Here is an 18,293-nt window from a genome sequence, read left to right as displayed (position 1 = left end):
AAATTTAAGCAGAACAACTTATTTTATGCAATTATTCTGGCTCGCAAGTAACTTTTCCTTTTTTTTCCCTTATACTGGCTTTGCTTCACTTTCTACAAGAAGTAACCAGAATTTTGCAAGCTACGGATGTGTAATCATTCAACTGAAGTCATTAGACTTGGCATGGTCTAAGATATGTATAAGTATTTAGTTTGATCTAATGCAGTGTTTTATGATTTATGGTCCATTTCTGTAAATATATATCCACATTTCTACACTAAGTCAGAATACAAAGAGGGAAAAGCGATCTTTGTAAGGTCTTATGACTGGAACTGGAATTTGTAGTTGCCTTACGATCTGCGGCGAAGGTAAATCTGTGGTTATCTGAAAATAACAATTGTTTGCCAGCTGTGAATACTAAAAATAAAAAATATAAATGTATATGCCATTAAAAATATGTAAGTAAATACTAGTATTATAATTGATAAAATTACTTTCCAACTGCTGGATTCTTGTTCAAACTATACACACTTTCTTTTTATGTGAACACCACAACAGATCCTCTCATCAGCAGAGAGGATGGTATGGCCAACTTATCCAGAGATCTGTAGTAGCGTACCTCACCTTGACCACGATAATAATGAAATCTCCTAGAACCTGTATAATCAATCTAGAGCTTGTATTAATCTTATTATGAGTAATACAATATGAAAAAGTGGATCCTATTTTTGCAATTATATTAAAATCTTTCAACTATCACATTACAGGGGTTTCAGTAGTTTATACAAAAGTCAATTCAAGTATTATTCAAGCTGGTTTACTACTTTTTCTTTTAGTGGTTTATTCAAAATAAAAGGAAATAGAGGATGATTTCTATCTCTAAAGAAAAATATGAAAAAATCCTTATAGGTAAAACTTTCCTTTTTTTTTTAAATCTGTTTATTATTCACAAAAAATGTGTTTTAAAAATGTTTATAATAGTAATAATATCAGTAATATCAACGAAAACTGCCAATTGTGAAAAATCTTTTGCTAAACTTTCTGTGATTTATTTTTTCTTAACATTGTTATGATTTCTCTTTTTCTTTTATTAAAAAAAAAAAAAAAAAATTAAGTCTAATTTGGGACTAAAAAAGAATTACAATGAAAACCAAAATTCATAAATAAATATATTATAAACTAAACCATTATTTTAAATTTCTTCAAAATAAGTAAAATAAAATCTTAAATCTAAAAAAATAATAAAAAGGATTTAAGTACCAAATACTAATTTACATTCTACACAAATTCAACAAGATCAGTACAATAATCGACTAAAATTTTCTGTTCTTTTTTATTTTAATCGATCTTTTACTTTTTCTTATCTTGTTTTATAAATGAGAAAGGGGTCGTTTCTGTTACTTATTTATTTTAAAGACTAAATTTTAAAACCTAAAAAACTTTTAAATCAAATAAATATAAATAAAAAGCTTGACTATTACGCATTGAGCATTAGTGTGGCACCGCTCTAAAGAAATTTTAAATTGACATTAAAAAAAAAAAAACTAAATTAAAACTTAAAAAAAAAAAAATTAATGAAAAACTTCACAAAGTGGAAGTAAAGGGGCTTATGTAAAAGAAAACAAGTTCAAATATATACAAATATGTTGTAAAGTTCGAGGCGAAGAGGTAGGCGCCTTTTATCTATTTACATACAGAAAAATTCCGTTCAAGTTTTCTTTTCATGAAAAACACAGAGAAGAAAAGTCTGATTTTTCTTTTTTATTAAATAAAGTAATTTTATCTAAATAATGAAATCGTAGGTTATAAAAATGGTTAGCAATGGCAACAAAAAAAAAAGTTTGTACTTTAAAAAAAGTGTAACTGTAATTTGTTCTCTCTGGCATTACAAAACATATAATCCAGCCATGCCTAAAGCTCATTAATAAGCTTGGGGGCTCCATAAGAACATAAACCCAAAGTAGGGCCAGCTTGGGCAGGGTAAAGTAACCTAATGCGTCAAGATAGCTTAAAAGAAAACAGCAAACCAAAGAAGACTACACGAGTTGAAAATACTATATTCTCTTCTCAGTAACGGGCGGAAAGAGGACATGTTTTGAAGCTTGAATGGAGTTACAATATTGGACAATAATTTTATCTGGAAGAAAGCAAAGTATCACTTTAAAAAATCCATAGAATACACCTGGCTTCCTGGGATGAGTTCTGTCAACAGAATGAAAGGTGCGCCTTTTCACGTAACTGGAAGGAATCAGTTCAATAAGGCTAATTTGCTGGATCTCCAAAAACATGCCCTCCAAGACATTTCGTAGCTTTTTCTTCAAGAGTGCTGACAAGACTCGATGGAACCCATGTTGTTTGCTAAGTCTATCTTAGAAATCTCATGCCACTGAGGAGGTACCGCTTAAAAAAAAAAAAAAAAAAAAAAAAAAAAAAAAAAAAAACTTCCCGTCTTGCTAAAATATTAGCATACTTCAACGAAAACCTGAGTTAATGCTAGGAGAAATCTTAGCCCTACTTTTTGTTCTATTTGCATTCATCATGTACATTTTGCATTACCATTAATTTTTGTTTTGTTTTGTTGCTTTTAAAAACAGTAGCTGGAAAAAAAACATTTTTGACAGTATCCAAATTTCTTTTTAGCAGACTTTTGTTTTGCCCTAACCAACTATTTTATATACCTAACAATAATAATAATAAAAATAATTCAGACTTATGAAAAAGCCCAAATGATTTCGTTAAAACGAAATACGTACTCACAAGAAAAAACAGGTACCCCTTTAATTTAATTTTTCTTCTTTAATTTTATCATTATCTGTTTTATATATATACTTTTTTTTTATTTTTTTTACATAAACAGTCTTTCGAATGTTTCACGACAAAATGTTTTCTTTTTTTTTTTAACTTAAAACATATATAACATATATAAATATATTTCATTTATATATATATTTATATCTTATAGAACCGAGACGTCATCTTCAATTAACAAATTAATCTTAAGACGTCACACCTCCTGCGCCAATTTAATTTAAAAAAAAATAAAAAAAAAGTCTAACATTCATCGTAGTAACAAATACATAAATCGCAAACACAATTTTTTTTTTTTTAACTCGCTCTACGCCAAATCAACATCCAATCATAATCAACAAACATCGAGATTTTTTTTTTTTTTTTCTGTACAAAATATCCTTTTATTTACTCTTTCAAATTAGAACGTCACACTCAGAAAATTCTATACCAAATTATAAATTTTGTAAACGAAGCAATTTAACTACAGCTTATTTTCTTTTAAGAATAATAATTATAATGAAAAAAAATACTACAAAATTTAAAATTCACAAAAAAACAATTTTTTTTGGGGGGGGGAGACAAAAAAAAATAGGTAAAAACAGAAATATACAAATCTTTTGGACAAGGCAAGTCTTCTACATTTTTCTTTTTAAATAATGTTTTTCTTATTAAATATTAATATTCTACTAAAAAATCAAATTTTGCATGTATTTTTAATTTGTTTTTATTTTGGGCACCTGATTCAATTTAAAAATTTGCTGGAATGAAATTGTACACGTTTTATTTAGGATTATTTTTCTTTTTAACTTTGCATTTTGAAAAAATTAATTATTGAAAAGAAAAAAAAAATTGCCTCACACACAAAAATCACTTTTTTTTTAATTACGATTTTAATAATATGTATATATAAATATATATGCATATTTAAATATATATTTAAAGGATATTGGAGAAAAAAAAAAAGAAGAAAAAATATCGTTAACTTATAGAATATGAGAAAAGAGGGGGCAGGGACGGAGGCAAGGGAGTGATTCTCCTTAACTGTACGAGATAGCTTGATTTACACCATTTATGGTTTTTGACTTAAGGACATCATTTTCATATTGCATCACAGTTTCTTTACCATTTTCGATGACCCTGCAAGAAAAACAAATTATTCAATTATATATATATAAATAAAATAAAGTAATATACAGGGTGTCCCAAGCTATATGGATAACGACTTTTTCTCGGAAACTAAGATAGCTAGAAAAAAACTAAAAAATACGTGTTCCCTTAGTTTTTTGTTAGAAATCCAAATTTAATATGTAAATTTTTTTCAGTGCTTCCAGAAGCGAGATACAGGCACCAACTTCATTTTTTCAAATAGGGAGGTGTGGTTTTTATTTCAGAAATAGATTCCTCTATTTTTTTAAATAAAAATTTACTTGAACGGTTTTTTTCCTGTGAGCGATATTTTAGAAGTTATGAATGAAAACATGATTCTTATAAGAAATTTCAAAATGATAATATTTAACGGTGTTTTCATTGAATAAGAAGAAAAGTACTATTTTATTATAAATTTTACTCCTCATTAATATTACAGATCATGCTCGAAATGGCCGTATTGATGTAACACCATCAGGCGTGTAAAGAGATATCTCGATAGGAAATTTGGTGGGCGCGTTACATCAATCTATCTATTTCTGAAATAAAAACCACACCTCCCCATTTGAAAAAATGAAGTTGGTGACTGTATATCGCTTCTGGAAGCACCGAAAAAAATTTACATATTAAATTTGGATTTCTAACAAAAAACTAAGGGAACACGTATTTTTTAGTTTTTTTCTAGCTATCTTAGTTTCCGAGAAAAAGTCGTTATCCATATAGCTTGGGACATCCTGTATACTCGTATGTGGGGTGATGGTTAGACAGTAGGCGAAAGCATATGATATTGGGCCGGCGGATCATGTTAGTCTCCGACCAATTATGATTACGATGATGATAAATTAGGAGAATCTGCTGATATGTAAGTTCTAAACGTAGAAAACTAAATTTTCTATTTTTAAGGCAAGAAATTAAAATACGAGGTCTGTAAATTAAGTAATGAGACTGGCAACGTTGCGTTTGATCTAGCAACACTGGATCTATCAGGTTTTGCTTCAGACTTGGGCACAGTGCAACGGAAACTCTTGCTAAACTTCAGCAAGCCTACGGAGATAGTATTTTCAACCTCAACTTCAACCTCTCCAAGGCCCCCCCCCCCAAAAAAAAGGATGGCAAGTCGAAGATCAAATGCATGCTGATTTGTTCTTTTCGGTATCCACGGAATCGTCCACAAAGAGTTTCTACCTCAAGGTCAAACGGTCAATCAACACTTTTATCGTGAGGTTTTTGAAAAACTTCGAAAAAGGGTCATTCGTGTGAGACCAAACATCAAAAACAAGTGGGTGTTGCATCAAGATAATGCTTCTTGTCACACAGCAATTTCAATAAACGATTTTTGGCCAGTAAAAATATTCCTGTGGCTCCTCAGCCTCCTTATTCGCCTGACTTGAGTCCTTGTGACTTTCTTCTCTTCCCGAAGTTGAAAAATCACCTCAAGGGAACTCATTTTGGGACAGTCGAAAACATTCAAACGGCTGTAACCGAGACCAGCTGAAGGCTATTCCAGTATCGGAGTTCGAGCACCGCTATGAGGAGTGGAAGAAATGTCTCCAGCGCTGTGTGGCTTCAGAAGGAAGTTATTTTGATGGTGACAATATAGAATTGTAATTCTTTTTGAATACAAAAATTTAAAAAAATCAGTCTCATTACTTAATTTACAGACCTCGTAAGAAGCTCCAACAAATCTAAGGGCATTGGCACCCAAAGCTTTTTTTTTACGGGTATTGATTACTCGATGCAGTCGGTGAGCAGTAACAGTGACACTAACCGCCCCCAATCTTTTTGAGAGAGTCCAGAGCGTACAAAAAAACTACTTAGTTAATCCTTTTCTTGAGAAACAGCAGAAGTTACATATCATTGGGTACAGAGCAGAAAACTACTCTGGAGACGCTTGGAGATCGCTTTTTAACTCAAATATGACCTCTCAATACATTGTCTTCGAGTACTAAGCTAGAATTAATCAGTAAAGTATTCAATAATTACTTTTTCGTGGTAATTTTCTTCCCATTAATGAACCTGGTCGAGGTGGTTGTCTTCTTAGAGACCCCATTAGTTGGTCCATTGAATGATGACGAGAAAGAAGTAAACTGTACACCAGCACCACCGCCTCCTCCTTGATCCAGTCCGGCGAACATGTCATCAAAGCCTAGACCAAATGAACCAAATGGTGAGAACATTTGCGATAGGGTGTCATGATGACCTCCATGGTGACGTCTGCCACCTGCACTACCTGAAACAACAGTTCAGTTCAGCTGAAATATTGTTGTAACTAGATGACTGCAGGGTAACTAAATAAATTCACCTAAAAACTATTATTGATTTGTATTAATCTATAACCAGTTTGTAATCGCATCAAGATTGATCTCCTATCAATCACAAACCAGTTTTTATTGAAACTTCATTTGTTCATTTTATTTTCTATAAGAGACCCTCGCGCAAAAGGTGAATTCTCTACAAAAAAATGATTGACGTCATTAAAAAAAAAATGTGGATCTTAAAATGTCGATCAAGACTCAAACAGCTGTGACCACCGAATAAATAAATGTTAATTGTTTCAATAAGCGCTAATGTCAACAGTAGCGCCGTCAGTCAATTTGATTAAAATAAATAAAATTAAAAAAATATAAATTATATCTTAACACTACACATTCACTGGATTTCTATTACCTTTTTTATGTAACCAAATTAAAGCTTAAAAACAAAACTGCATTCGTACGAATTCATTTGAAAATCCCATAATTCAATCATTTGATTAATAAAGTAAAATTTACTTTTTTCAACAGTGAATGATTAGGTAATTCAGTGTTAATAAAATTCAATAAAGAATTTAGTCTTCAAATATAATAAAAATTTACTGCATTCCATTATCACTGTAAAATTAGCAGAATTCTCATGAAATTGCATTTTTAGGTGTACATGCAATGAAAACTAAAGCAAATACAAAAATGACAATGTGGAGGAAAAAATTCTATTCTTACCATCGTCAAAGAAAGGACCAGCTAGAATTAGAAAAAAGGGTAAAAAGCAAATTAGTATTTTTTAATACAAAAATATTGCACTTGAAAGAGTTATTCAATTATTGATTGATAATAAATGTGAGAAAAATATTTTTAATACTGTCTTTAAAAAAAGTAGTTTTATTAACACATTAACCCGTCATTAAAAAGGAGTTACATTTAGAATTTCCAAGCCCTTAACAATTACAAAGGCAATGTTCTTGTAAAATTGGTTGCTTATTTTTCTTAATATCGGTCAACATTTTTCAAATTATATGCAAGGTAAGACTCCCCTAGTGGGGTCTGGTGACGAAATTTGTATCGCGTGTCACTTGGAACGTCCCAGAGGTCTTTTTTTTTTTTTTGACAGGGAGGAAATAACCGCATTAGGCAAACACCATTCCTATGCAGTTTTAGTTTCAGCATCATCAGGACCTAGGTTTTATGATTCAGTGAACGGAGAATGTTACCAAGTGATGCTTTTGTTTCTTAATGTTGTGGAAAACACGGTTACCTTTGGTTGGAAAAACTGATGCAATGGCACCACACCATTTCGGTTATGAAGATGTCCCACTTTGGCCAGCGAAGACTTCAGACTGGACTTATACAAGGTTTTCTTTTTCTTTTTTTTTTTTTTTGGAGACATTTGAAGGGAAATAGGGTGTGAAAGATAGAAAAATCCATGATCTTATGGATCACATTACTTCCTAAGTGGAGGAATAAACACAAATTTTACAGCAGCCATACACAGACGTTTTTCTCACAGATTACAATAATGTGTTTGTCGACGAGATTAGCTACTAAATGATCATTAGATTAGATTAGATTAAATTAGGGTGGCCTCAAGGCCTGCGCCACCGCGACCCCTATGGATCTATTGTGGCTCCCCGGCTTTAGAGCTCACCCTCCAGACCCGTCCGTTTAATCAGACTCTTAATTCTGGAGAGTGGCTCCTGGGTAAAGCTCTCAGGCCTTGGTTTTTCCTCCCCGAGAAGTAACATCCTTAGCCATACGAGCCCCTCACACTGACACAACACGTGCAGTGCCGTTTCTTCCTCTTCCTGACAGAACCTACAAAGGCTATCATCTGCCAGGCCCATGCGATGCATGTGCTTTCTGAGCCTGCAGTGGCCCGTTAATAGGCCTACAATTATCCTTATAGCCCCACGGCCTTGACGGATTAATTCTGCGGTCAGCCTCGGCGAATAGCCTCTGATGAACTCCTTCGCCTGTCGTAGCCCAGTGGTGGCAAGCCACCACTCCTGAGCCTTACTCTGCTCCCATGCATTGATGGCCGCAGACTTAACACATTTCGAAACCCCAAAGCAGGGCTCCGGGCTAACGAAGTGTCCCGCAGAGCCTTCCCGGGCCAATAAATCTGCCACTTCGTTCCCCACTAAATGATCATACTTCACAAGTGAAATTAAACTAAATCGCAAATACAGCTTTAAATTTATTTTGACAGCTAATTCCCTCGAAGAAAAAAAAAAAAAAAAAATCATCAGACCCAGTTGGACCAATCTAGTACAAGGAATAATGTTCACTCACATGATTCTTTAGGAATAAATTTCTTAATCAAAAAACTTAAAACGGAAATTAAGAAAGCAAATCATCAAGTAAAATAGTTAAAATGAAATATTAATTTTAAAATACCCCAACTTATAAAAGCAAGCAATTAAAACTTTCGATCACTTTTCTTTCTTTTTAAAACACATATTTCAGTTAGAAAGTTATTGGTATTTATGAAAGCCATTTCAAAACAAAAACAAAAAAACTTTCAAAAACTACCAATCTCACCAGCAGATTTAAGGCCCCTTTTCGTTTCATACTTATTATTAGCTGAAAAAAAGAAGAAAGAACCAAAAATAGCAAAATTGAAGTTTAAATTCAAATTAAAATAAGTTGACGTACTCTTTCAATTTACCCTTAAACTGGGACTTAATAGTAAAAACCATATTTGCACACTTGATCAAGAAAGAACTGCTACCATCTTAATTTTTTTTTAAAAAGAGAAATTGATGTTTCAGTAAAATAATAATATTTAAAAAAAAATACCTCTGAAAAGATTTGCAAATGGAGAACCACCAAAAAACTCCCTAAACACTTCTTCAGGATCTCTGAAGGTGAATGAGAAACCGAAGTCCATATCGTCATCAAAATGTCTTGATCCAGGACCGCGGCCACCGCCTCCCATTCCATTGAGTCCTTCAACTCCATACTGGTCATATATTCGTCGTTTTTTATCTGTAAAAATAGTTCAGATAGTAAGAAAAAAAAAAATAAATAAAATTGAATACAAATAATAATTAGTGGGGGAAAAGAAATAATTTGAGAGAGAGGTTGTTAATTACATTATTTTTGGAAATTAAATTTATTAATGCATGAAATAATTAATTAAAAAAACAAAATTAGTCTTATGAATTAATTGTATTATTCTATTGCCCCACTGGCTGCTGAAGATTACAACGCACAATAACTCAGTTTCTAGATGAAGTTAAGCAGACATATTAGTACAAATAATTTTCTGCACACCAAAACACTGGCTCGGACAAAAGTTTCAATACCATTTGGAGGTAACACATGTTAATGCATTAGTCAAAGAAAAAAAAAAAAAAAAATGCAGTACGCATCACGTTTGCATACTGTTGGTAAAGAAAAATAAATAAGTCTTGGCCACGTTATGTTAAACTAAGCAGGAACGCTAGTTGAGTAGACGTTTTATGCATTTCGAGATCAACTGTTTTTAGAAGATATTCCAGATCCCAACTAAATGGTTTTCAAATACAAAAATTTCAAGACGCTACACAGTGGTTTGTAAAAAAAACAAAACAAAAAAGTCATTTTGCAACCAATTCTTAAGAGATAAAATTTCAAAAAGAATTATTAACAAAAAGCCAGACATAAACAAACACCCAGGACATAACAAAAGCTTTTAGGATTTTTGAGGCAGATTTTTTTAAAATAGGATTTTATAATTTAAAATAATTATTATTATTAAGTAAATAAATAAGAAAAAACATACTAACAGTAAATAATTCCCTAAATTTTATCTTCAACTAACAACTAAAACGATAACCTGATTCAATCAATTCCAGTGGACATCACAAAGACCATTACAAAATATATTTGAATCCATCTATTTCGCACGGGACGTACAATAATGTAACAAAATTGACCTCTCAAGACAATTTGAAGACCAAAATGCTGCCCTTTTATCTTTGGAATAAAAATCCAAGAAAGCAAAAAAATTACAATACAAAAAATCTTAGCATATTGTCCAAAATCAGAAATTACTTTAAGAAACAATTATACACACCAAGGATTTCTATTTTAATATTTTGTGTTGTCGAAGATTCAATTAAAAACAAGTTCAACTCTAATCTGGACTCAATACGCCATTTTATCAAAGTAATTTAGTTAGAGGAAATATAATTGTGCAATTGTTGCTTCAAAATGTTTAAATCTTTTATTCCATACAGACTAGACTAATAAAGCAACCACTGCTGACATGATTCTGCATCTTTACTGTTCTAAAAACTGGCGAAACAGTAAGCGAGCCAGGAAAGCTAGCAAGCTTGAGCAAAGTACCGAAGTATTAGTGAAAATATTAATTAACGGTAGGGGAAGGGATTAGCTATGAGGTTAGCATACTGGACTCCCACGCGTAGGTCCCGGGTTCGAATCCAGCTGCTGGCCCCTTAGATTTTCTCTTCTTAGGAGCTTCTTACAGCTCACTGTCCGATGATGGACAGTGTTGTCTGTAACGAGAGAACACTGTCCGGAGGCCGGCAGTGCACTAAAAAAAAGCTCTGGGCGCCAATAACCTTAGATGTTGACGCGCCTTAAATAATTAAAAATAAAAAATAATAATAATTAGCGGTCTATATCAGATCGACCCTGTCCAAATAATATAATTCCATCCAACCAATCATCACACGTTGCCCAAAAGAACTGGAAGAAGGTGGCAGTACACCCTTAGTAAAAGGTTGATGGTGCTAACACTAAAATCAAAGAGATTTACTGGGTTTTTCCTAAGATTTACGATCATGGCTTCGACTTTTATTTCAATTAAATTATAATGCATGATTAAATTTACAACAAAAATAATTTAGACAATCGCCTCCATTCACGACTTCAAATTGTGAAGTTATTTTGGGATTGAACAGGCACTGTCAATTGGATTTAGCTAAGCCTCCAACTTTTCTTCACATACTCTCTGAAATTTAATTTAAAAAAAAGCCTAATTATAAGGCGAGATTCGCGAAGGAGTCAAAATAGGCTCCTTTTTTTCTTCTGCAAGTTACTCCTATCTTGCACTGCAACTTTAAGGTACATAAAATGCTCGCAACTAACACCCAATACTAATTTAAAAATATTCTCCACAAAAACTAAAAAAGCAAATTGAACCTTCTACAATAAAATTTAGATTGCTTCTAAAAACTAAGAAAAAATGAGGAAAAAGCATTGAATTTATTTTGTATAATTTTTATGTAAGATTATTTTATTCTTAAATATAAGATTTTTAAAACACTGACTTCAACAAATTTTTAACGGCGAACCTGGATGTTAAAATCCGTCTTAAATTCACATTTTAAAATAGAAATCCTTTATGGTATGATTGAATGAACCTTAAACGCACAAAAGACATTATTCTCCTCAATTAGACCTATCCATCAATTCCCTCGAAATGCATACAACGCCATTTTAAGCTTACACAATTATAATAATGGAGATTACTGTCTTTTAGCAACTCTTTAAGGAAGCACTTTAAATACTGTTGAAGGGAAGCACCATCAGACGCAACAACCGACACAAAATTAAAAAAAAACAAAAAAATAATTAAAAGCAATACGACATGTGAGAGATTAAAAAAACAAAAATCTGGAAATTTATTTTTTTCCCCTTTATTGGGAATTTTTCAAAAAAACTGTACCAAAAAACCGATGGAAAGGTGAGTGGAAAAATGTCCTGAATATGCCCCCACTCTTTGGCGGCTTCGTATGATGATGGCTGTGATAATAGTGATAACCTTGATTAGCGGTTGCTGCACGAGCTGTTCTCTGTTCGTCGTATATCTTCCTCTTGTTATCTATGGATAAGCAGGAGACAGACCGTACAACATACACGGTATATAATACACTGCACACAACAAGGAGGATATTTCAAGAGGAGTGTATTTTCAATATTAATACACCACCAAGAAAAAGTTAAATTAAAAAGATTTATCTACAAAAAAATAAAATAAAATGGAATTTAAAAAAAATAAAACTGGCTAAATCACAGATTCCATGCACATTTTGAAAGCAGTAATGGACAATATAAATAATTTTATCAGCTTTATAGATGCCTTTTTTCGGTTATATAAGAATTAGACTTCCATTTAAAAAAAAAAAAATTAAGTAATTCGACACTAAAAAGTGAAATTGTCATGCAAATATAGCTATTCTCCTAAACCGAAAGGACGAATAAGAAATAAGATTTTTGAGAGGCTCCTGATCCGATTGGAGGAGACACTTTGTCGTCTGGAGATGGGAGCTTAGTTCCAGGACCTGAGAGCGGATTAGTTTGCTAAAGGGGATGTCTTCAAAGACAGTTTTTTAAAGGAATTGTTGAATATCTAGAAAAATGGACTTAGGCAAAATAATGCTAAGGGAGTTGACGAAACAGTGTCTTTCTAGCTTACCATGCTTGTTTATTAGAGACTTTGAGCAAACAGTATTGCAGCCCAAATTCAGGGAAATGTAAGAGCAGATTTACTGCCTACAAAACAGAAGTTACCTTTTTAAATAGAGTGGCAAAGAATTGGAAGATTTTGAGAAGCTGGGTAGGACAAATGAATGATATCTTTAGGTAAAAAGAAATTACGCCGGCAGACTCGAATTTCACTTCCTTAATGTCCTAACTGCATGGCAGGAATAGAACAGAGTACCATGCTTGTTTATTAGAGACTTTGAGCAAACAGTATTGCAGCCCAAATTCAGGGAAATGTAAGAGCAGATTTACTGCCTACAAAACAGAAGTTACCTTTTTAAATAGAGTGGCAAAGAATTGGAAGATTTTGAGAAGCTGGGTAGGACAAAAGAATGCTACCTTTAGGTAAAAAGAAATTACGCCGGCAGACTCGAATTTCACTTCCTTAATGTCCTAACTGCATGGCAGGAATAGAACAGAGTTCTTGAGTAACAATTAAAGATATAGGAATCGTTGAAATAATATACCCTACTTACTAGAAAATCCAGTAATAATAAAGTTAAGTAGAATCGGCTGAAGTATTTTCAAAGGTAGATGTGAGATAAAAGCCGCATTTGGCTTAGATTCCGCACTCTCGACGTAGCGCGGCAAAAACCAATTTATTGGAAGTCAAATTCCCAATGAAAACAATCGTGTCAGCAAAGCAAACAAACCCGCTCTCGCAAAATAATTGAGTAATTTCAGTAGACAAAATGATCCAAGGTATTTCAGAATAAAATCATAAAAAAGAAGTTTATCTTACAAACTCCTAGCGACATAAGCAATGGAGTCTACCTTAAAAATTTTAAAAGGCCTGGAATTTGTGCTTACAACCAAGTACAAGTCCAATGAGTATCCTATAATTTCTTAACTTATCGTTAAATTAATTATTTACTTTTTTAGATTAAATTACATACATGTGATTTTCTAAACATTAAATTAAGTTATGAGCTTTAGGTTAGTTGTTACAAAATAAAAATTAAAAATAATAGACAAGACAAAAAGAAAAATGCTAACCGTCTGACAGTACTTCATACGCTTGCGAGATCTCTTTAAATTTTTTATTTGCTTCATCAGCATTATCTGGATTTTTGTCTGGATGCCATTTTAGAGCTAACCTCCGATATCTAAAAAGAAACAAAAAAATTACATTAAAATAAGAACTTAAAATAATAACTTCATTACTTAAATTTATAGACAATTAACTGACTCAGAAGATTCAAGTTATTTAGAAAGAACTTTTGGTCTTTGACAAAATTAGAAAATATTTTTGTTGTACCTTTTGTTGAAGCTTCATTTTATACCTAGGGCTAGGATACTTTTCTCGTTCAAGTACACAATTCATTTTTTTGGTAACTAAAGGAAAAATTATCACAAACAGAAAATATTTTAATGTCCAGTCACTTAATTGTTTATGCTCTTTTGTACCTTTAAACAAGTCGGCTAATTTTCTACCTATGAAGACAAAATCTGCCTTGGAATTGATTATCAAACAAACAGCGTACTTAGAGCACGTTGTACCGTACCCCACGAGAGATTATCTTCTACACAAAAGATTCTCTACTAATAATTGTAGATACTTTCAATTGTAAACACATTTTTTTGAGCTAGAATTAAGATGCTACTGGAACTTTGAATTGGAGTAGTTGAAACTTCGTAGCATTAAGTTACACTCAATAAAAAGTACAATTGTTACTTACGCTTTCTTTATATCAGCTGTACTTGCTCCTTTATTAACTTCTAGTATTTTATAATAGTCCACCATTTCTGCAGCCAATGCCCTAAAGGGCTGACCAGGTCTAAAACAAAAAGAAAAAAAAAATCACTTTTTCACTAAATGTAAAACATTATTTAAAGACAATTTTCTTTTCTCGTTATGATCACTTGAAAAAAACTTGGTTATGGAAACAGTAATTTAAAAGTTTGAAAGTGTAACCTAACCTGTCTGTAAATACACAAATAAATACTAATATGGCAATCAGTTTCATGGTCACATTTTTATAAAAAAAATTTCTTTGAAAACGCGGAAAAACCAAATTTTAACTATACTTACTATAAAAAGTAAAAAAGACGATAGACGTGAATTAAACAGTACAGCCCAAACACAACTTAACTACTAACATGGTTAATCGACCCGTATTGAACGTTGGGTAACAGACAAAAGGCAGCTGACACTAAGAAAGCAGTGTTGCCAAATCAATACCAATCTTAAATACAAATTCAACGATAACCCGCCTTTTTGTTTTAAATTATTTGAGCAACTGAATTTAAGTAATTAAATGCTTTTTTTTTATAAATTATTTTCTCTTCTTCAAAATACGATTCAAATAATATAAGAATATATAATAATTCCAAATGAAAATGAAGGTGAAATTGCGCAAGTAAAGCCGGTCTCTATTCGCGGGCATAATTTTGTAGGAGGGGCAGAACAGAAAGTTCACTGAAAACGAGAGTAGGGTAACTACGGTTATGCAATAGTAAACAAACCTTCTTCACGACGGTTCTGGAAGATTCTCGAACTTAATCAACCTTTTAAATTAGCCCTAAATATCTTAAAAAATTAATATTTCAAAACTTTTAGTGTTTTATTTTTTTAAATTACTAGTTTTTCTAATCATTTATATTTGTTTTAATCAAACTTTTTGCTGAATATTACGTAAAATGTTTATAGATGTTTTTCATCAGTTGAGAAAAATTCTACCGTTTCTAATGGTTACTTATTATGGACATTCTACCATGGAATATATACCATTATCTTGGTGTAGTAAGTATATTTACTTTTTTCTAAGGTGTAAGGTCTAGTGATGTCACAGTAGCAGCACTTTTGTGTTATATTTGGGAAAATAATACAAAATAACGAACCTCGTACAATTCAATAGCATTTTAAATTAATATTATGTAGGATATAGATGTAGAAAGAAAAATTGTCCTTCAAACGAACAGAACAATCTATGACAAATATGACCTTAAACGTGATATCTAAAAAGGCAGATTCTATAATAATAAAAAAGAAATTTAAGTTAACAACAAGATAAGCCTTGAACTTAAACATTTTTTTGTTTAATATATTACATGTAATTAAATTTATATAAATAGCCATGATGGTAATCATGTTTCACTTAATTTATTGCCATTTATAAAGCAGTAATAATATTTAATAGAAATATAGAAGGTAATAAAAATATGATACTTTAACAGTTTTATAAGTTACTAGAATTGTGAGATTTCTGACATATTAATTAATTTTGCTTAAGTCTGTCAATTATTAATTATATTTTACTGAAATAGCTGAAATATTTGAATGATTAAGAATTGACGTAGTTATTCGATGTAAAATCGGAAAACTAGAGCAAAATCTGGAGTTCAATCCTTTGTAGAACTGTCAGGGGCTTTTGATTTACACGTTATCCCTCAATGACCTAGATCTTTTTTAAGTTTTATACTTTTATATAAGTTGTAGCTTACTGGTAATTGGACGTTAAGCCACCAGGGGAAAAAAGGCGTTTCTTCAATTTAAGAGGTATCTGGGTATAAACAGTAAGATTTAAAAATATTTTTTTATAATATATTCTTAAACCTTTACATAAAATTACTGTTCTTGTGAGGGGTGTTGAAATTAATTACACGAAATTAACAAAATATCTTCCAACAAGTAGACAAACTAAAATGTAAGTAATTGGAGGATCGTTGAAAAAGAGTTTATAGAGAGTAAGAAGAGATTGTAAAGTTAACTAAAAAAGGTATCAACCAGAACTGGTTTGGGTATATAGGGCAACAAACTAATGCTGAACTCTACTGGGATGTTGTGGAAGTAAACAAACCCTATTGAACCTTCTACACCAGTGATTAATAATTACTAACTGAAATCTTAGGCCTTTAGCTCGTTTATTGCCTTAATTAATAATAAGACATATTTCTTTCGTGTTTGACGGATATTTATTTGTTTATTTCTTTCTTTAGCGCTTTATTTTTATTTATTTTTTACTTTATCTTAGTTTTAACTAGTAACGGGAAGTATTTCAATATTGCCACTACAAAAATTTGGCCTAAATTCGATAAGAAGTAAATAAACAATATTTTCAAGTAAATGGCTTTCTAAACTTTGTCTTTAATCTTTCTATTTGACTAATCACTATTATTTAAAGCAATTTATTTCAAGCGGAGGCAAGGGCTGGCGCGTACAGACTAGTGAGGAATGGACAATGGAGGCGCATTAGCTCCTCTATTGGGCATATGAATATTACAGACAAGGTCGACCCTTTGCCAGTATTAGACATGGTTGGGGACAGTGTCTGTCCTAGATACAGTTTCGAGACTCCGTTTCAGGTGATCCTCAGATCGAGGAATGAATGGAGGGTAAACTGGACCGAACAGTGCCAGAAGGGAGTCATGTGGTTTACGGATGGCTCCAAGATGGCCTGCGGGACCGGAGCTGGAGTGTATGGGGCTAAACCTTCTAAGGTACTCATTGAGAGTCCTCTTGGGAGATACGCTACTGTATTTCAGGCCGAGGTCTTTGCCATTAGAGCTTGCGCTGGGGAAAATCTGCGAATGGATCTTAGAAATAGGGAGATTTGCATTTTTTCGGACAGTCAAGCGGCACTGAAGGCCCTCTCTTCCTTCAGAATTACCTCTTCCCTGGTCTGGGAATGTAAAAAGGCCAGGACTGGCTCGGCACAACAAAGTCCGATTGGAATGGGTGCCGGGCCATGTGGGGATCAAGGGGAATGAAATAGCTGATCAGTTGGCCAGGAATGGAGCTAATACTCCCTTCACTGGTCCGGAACCAGTCCTGGGGATCACTAGGGGTGCAGTTCGTGAGGCTCTCAGAGACTGGATCTGGAGAGAACACGAAAAGTACTGGGTGACGCTTCCAGGGGTCAAACACAGCAAGAGGGTTATGCCCTTGTTGTGCAAACAAAGAACTAAAGTGACTCTAGGTTTGGGCAGCAATCAGATTACTCTGATTACAGGCCTATTCACAGGGGCACGGAAGGTTCAGAAAGCACCTGCACAAGATAGGGCTTATTAGCTCGGAACCTTTGTGCAGATTATGCCAGGAAGAGGAGGAAACGACCTCTCACCTGTTGTTCGATTGCGTTGCAATTGAGAGACTGCGCTATGACATCTTTGGAACCTTGAGGCCAAAGGAGATTATAGTGCAGAAGGAACTAGTAGGGAAAGCTCTCGACCTTCTTAGGAGGGGAGGTTTCACCTATTAGGTTTAAGCGGAAGGCACAATAAGCCTCGTGTGGCTGTGGTGCCGTGGGGATAGGGCCAGCCCCGTCTTTTTAAAATCTAAAAAAATCTAAAGCATTTTATTATGAATTTGATTACGAAGTTCTGTTATGCTTCGTTCTTAGAATAATACACATCTTATCAAGATAAAATAAATCTACTTATTTATTTTCAATTTATTTTTTTAGAAAACCTCGTCTACAATATAACATTTTTTATTTATTTATTATTATTTAATATTTATATTTATTTGTGTACTTTCTATTTACTTAAATTCATTTCTAGATATTTTTAATTTTGTTAATTATTCTTTTTTGTTCTACAAACCGTTCTCAGGGGGAAAAAACAAATAATATAAAAATATACAATCCCTGAATAAGTTCGAGATAGTTCTAAACGTTGTCTGAGTAAAAA

The 18,293-nt window shown here is 32.6% G+C and overlaps 1 protein-coding gene across 19 annotated transcripts in view; it reads right to left on the bottom strand.

Annotated features, from left to right (window-relative positions):
* Positions 1 to 2,891: 2,891 nt before the first annotated feature.
* Positions 2,892 to 18,293, bottom strand: part of LOC141447380 (dnaJ homolog subfamily B member 6-like) — a 247,066-nt gene continuing 231,664 nt past the window's right edge. For 10 of the 19 annotated variants that reach the window (XM_074114881.1, XM_074114883.1, XM_074114885.1 and 7 more), the window contains exons 2-8: positions 14,342 to 14,440; positions 13,659 to 13,768; positions 11,845 to 12,000; positions 8,967 to 9,155; positions 8,709 to 8,750; positions 5,899 to 6,145; positions 2,892 to 3,906 (exon numbers count right to left, since the gene is read on the bottom strand). In XM_074114881.1, coding sequence (XP_073970982.1) covers positions 3,807 to 3,906; positions 5,899 to 6,145; positions 8,709 to 8,750; positions 8,967 to 9,155; positions 11,845 to 12,000; positions 13,659 to 13,768; positions 14,342 to 14,406 — 909 coding nt within the window. In that variant the 5' untranslated portion in view covers positions 14,407 to 14,440 and the 3' untranslated portion in view covers positions 2,892 to 3,806. Of the gene's footprint in view, positions 3,907 to 5,898; positions 6,146 to 6,893; positions 6,915 to 8,708; positions 8,751 to 8,966; positions 9,156 to 11,844; positions 12,001 to 13,658; positions 13,769 to 14,341; positions 14,441 to 14,582; positions 14,855 to 18,293 lie in introns of those variants that run through there. The other 9 variants (XM_074114878.1, XM_074114873.1, XM_074114888.1 and 6 more) reach the window with 9 other exon arrangements.

Source organism: Rhodnius prolixus, unplaced genomic scaffold (assembly GCF_049639745.1).
Source record: "Rhodnius prolixus isolate KJV_2025 unplaced genomic scaffold, Rpr scaffold_7, whole genome shotgun sequence".
NCBI classification, from domain to species: domain Eukaryota; kingdom Metazoa; phylum Arthropoda; class Insecta; order Hemiptera; family Reduviidae; genus Rhodnius; species Rhodnius prolixus.
The sequence above is the reverse complement of the archived record's forward strand: the minus strand, read 5'-3'. Positions and strand labels throughout refer to the sequence as shown.